This window comes from Dipodomys ordii, unplaced genomic scaffold (assembly GCF_000151885.1).
Source record: "Dipodomys ordii isolate 6190 unplaced genomic scaffold, Dord_2.0 Scaffold6, whole genome shotgun sequence".
Lineage (NCBI taxonomy): Eukaryota > Metazoa > Chordata > Mammalia > Rodentia > Heteromyidae > Dipodomys > Dipodomys ordii.
Window position 1 is genome coordinate 10317886 of NW_012267222.1, and position 2755 is coordinate 10320640.

The 2755-nt window shown below is 57.0% G+C and overlaps 2 protein-coding genes across 2 annotated transcripts in view; both read right to left on the bottom strand.

The window, feature by feature from the left end:
- Positions 1–2755, bottom strand: part of Trnau1ap (tRNA selenocysteine 1 associated protein 1) — a 38194-nt gene that overhangs the window by 357 nt on the left and 35082 nt on the right. Inside the window, exons 8-9 of the mRNA XM_013032171.1 lie at positions 1903–2247; positions 529–877 (exon numbers count right to left, since the gene is read on the bottom strand). Of these exons, the coding sequence (XP_012887625.1) occupies positions 529–877; positions 1903–2247 (694 nt within the window). The remainder of the gene's footprint in view (positions 1–528; positions 878–1902; positions 2248–2755) is intronic.
- On the bottom strand, positions 211–2207 carry Rab42 (RAB42, member RAS oncogene family). Its single transcript, XM_013035513.1, has 2 exons — positions 1903–2207; positions 211–877 (listed from the first exon to the last, which is right to left on the bottom strand). Exons 1-2 carry the CDS (start codon positions 2178–2180, stop codon positions 454–456), a joined length of 702 nt encoding a protein of 233 aa, XP_012890967.1. The 5' UTR covers positions 2181–2207; the 3' UTR covers positions 211–453.

Sequence of the window (2755 nt, forward strand, 5' to 3'; positions counted from 1 at the left end):
CTTTTTTCTTTTTGCTTATGTGGTGCTGAGGAATCGAACCCAGGGCCTCAGGCATGCAAGGCAAGTGCTCTACCACTGAGCCACCTTCCCAGCCCCTGGGATGACATTTATTGAGATGAAGTCTCAAGCACTTTTTATGCCCTGGCTGGCCTTGAACTACCATCTTGATCTAGCTACAATTACAGGCTGGAGCTAGCCCATTCAGAACCCAGGCCTTTATGAGTGCCGCTGATGGATGAGGAAACTGAGACTCAAGGATAGGAAGTAACAATATTGAATCTCTTAGATCTCTCCCCAGAAAAGGATTGAGGCGACACCCCAAAACCCAGTTGGCATGACCTTCCAGGATACCATTGCTATTCACTCTCTGTCCTTCACTTTCCAGAGACCCTAACACCTCAGCCTCATTAGGTGTGTGAGGCTGGCACCTCTGTTACTCTCTCTGTCCCAGAGTCAACACTGGCAAGGGGCTGGATGCTGTTTCCTGCTGGGGGGCCTTGGGACTGGAGCATTATGGATAAGCCGAACACCCCCCCAGTTCTCTTCTAGCCTGATGTGTCCCTGCTGCAGGGCTTGCTGGATGGCAGTGGTGAGGACATCAAAGGCCAGCTCCACATTGCAGTTGTTTGTGGCTGAGGTCTCCAGGAAGGTCATGCCCAGAGAGGCAGCCAGGTCCTCAGCCTCCTGGGTGGAGACACAGCGGGTACTCTGCAGGTCACTCTTGTGGCCAATCAGCAGGAAGATCGCTTTGTCAGGGCCCTGAGTGGAAAGGACCTCCTGGTGCCAATATTGGATGTGTTCAAAGGATTCTCTGTTTGTCACATCAAAGACCAGCAGGACACCCACCAGGCTGCGGTAAAAGGACCTAGTGATGCACCTGGAAGGGAGGGGGAGGTAAAGAAGGAGAGCTTTATGCCTTCCAGCCACCTGCCAGGGTGGAGCTTGAGTAGTAACCTGCTTGGCATAGCACAAGACTCCAGTACCGCCCCACAAAATAGATACCCCCTGAGGTAGGACCTACCCCTGATAGCCACAGAGTGCTTCACACCCAATTCTAGTTTCCCTCTGCCTCAGTGCCTCTTTGTCTCCCCCAGGAGACTGGGTGATCTCTGGTGAGAGAGAATGAGTTGTGCAGTCGACCAACCATCTCCCCAATCCTGGGGGACTGATACTTCCCTGATTTGGGATTGGAGTGTGTGTGTGTATGTGTGTGTGTGTGTGTGTGTGTGTGTGTGTGTGTGTATGTTGGGGGGGGCAGTCCTGGTGCTTGAACTCAGCCTAGGTACTGTCTCTGAGTTTTTTTTTGTTTTTGTTTTTTTTGGTCCGGTCATGGGGCCTGAACTCTGGGCCTGGGCGCTGTCCCTCAACTCTTCAGCTCAAGGCTAGCGCTCTACCATGTGAGCCACAGCGCCACTTCCGGCTTTTTTCTTTTTGCTTATGTGGTGCTGAGAAATCGAACCCAGGGCCTCAGGCATGCAAGGCAAGTGCTCTACCACTGAGCCACCTTCCCAGCCCTGTCCCTGAGCGTTTTGTCCAAGGCTGTGTACTACCACTTGAGCTACACCTCCATTTCCAAGATTGTATTTTGTTCTTCCTTCTTTGCTGAGCAAACTCCTACTTATCTTCAAGGCCAACCTAAATCTCTTCCTTTGACTCTCCCTTTACTCCTCCCTTCCCCCCCATTTAGCCCTTCAGGTGCAAATCCCCCTAGCCCAGGGTCTCTCTGGGGCTGGGGGAGGAGTGGGGAGGTCCGGAGCCTGCCTAGGGCCTGCGGGTCCGGCTCGCCCAGTGTTAGGATGGATGACACCGGGAGGAGCCCGTAGGGACCCCCCAAACCTCTACTTGGGCTGGCTGGGACCGGCCCCTGCGGTCAGGGTCCCTCCCGCGATGCCCAGGCCGCACCTGAAGCGCTCGTGGCCCGCGGTGTCCCACAGCTGCAGCTTGATGCGCGGCCCCGCGGGCAGCTGCAGCACCCGGCTGTAGAACTCGACGCCCACCGTGGGCTCGGGCTCCGCCGCGGCCTGGGGCTCCGGGGGCCGCACATAGCGCCGCAGCAGCGACGTCTTGCCCACCGCCGCGTCCCCCAGCAGCGCGATCCGGAACTGGTAGCCGCAGTCCCGGGTCTCCATGGCCGGCAGACGGGGTCCAGCCCGGCCCCGCCCTCCTCGCCACGCGTCCATCCTGTCACAAGACTGCTGAACCGGGGACTTGAATGTGCAACTCTCAAAAGCTGACAGCAGCCCGGGCCTGAATAGATAAGGCGGGGAGGGCGGGGCCGGAGCCTTAGCCCATCCCCCCAGCTCTTCTTTCATTGGGAGGTTTCCGCTCCAGCCCCACCCCCCGGGGCTCCCCTTTGGGCGCATCTGTGGACTGGAGGCCACTCAAGGAAGCCGATGGCTTACAGTTGCCCCCTTCCCAAGCAGGTGCCCCTGGAGCCCTGGTTCAAGGTTCAGGTGTCTGTGCCCCACGGGTTCTACTACAAGAGGCAGGGCAAACACTCAGACATTCACTGACACCTGCAACCTGGAGGGAGCGGCCGGCTGCCCGCCAGACCGCTGCTGTTTCTGAGGCCAGAGGATGAGCTCTGTGTGCTTTGTGGGCAGTAACTCTGTGATAGGGCAATGTGCCTATGGGAGAGCACAGAGACTAAGGAGACGGGCTTGCTTGTCCCTGATTCCTTACTCCCTTGATTCCTCAAAGGAAAGCACAGGACTGAGGGAATTTTTCAGTTTGCACAACTCATTCTCTCTAACTA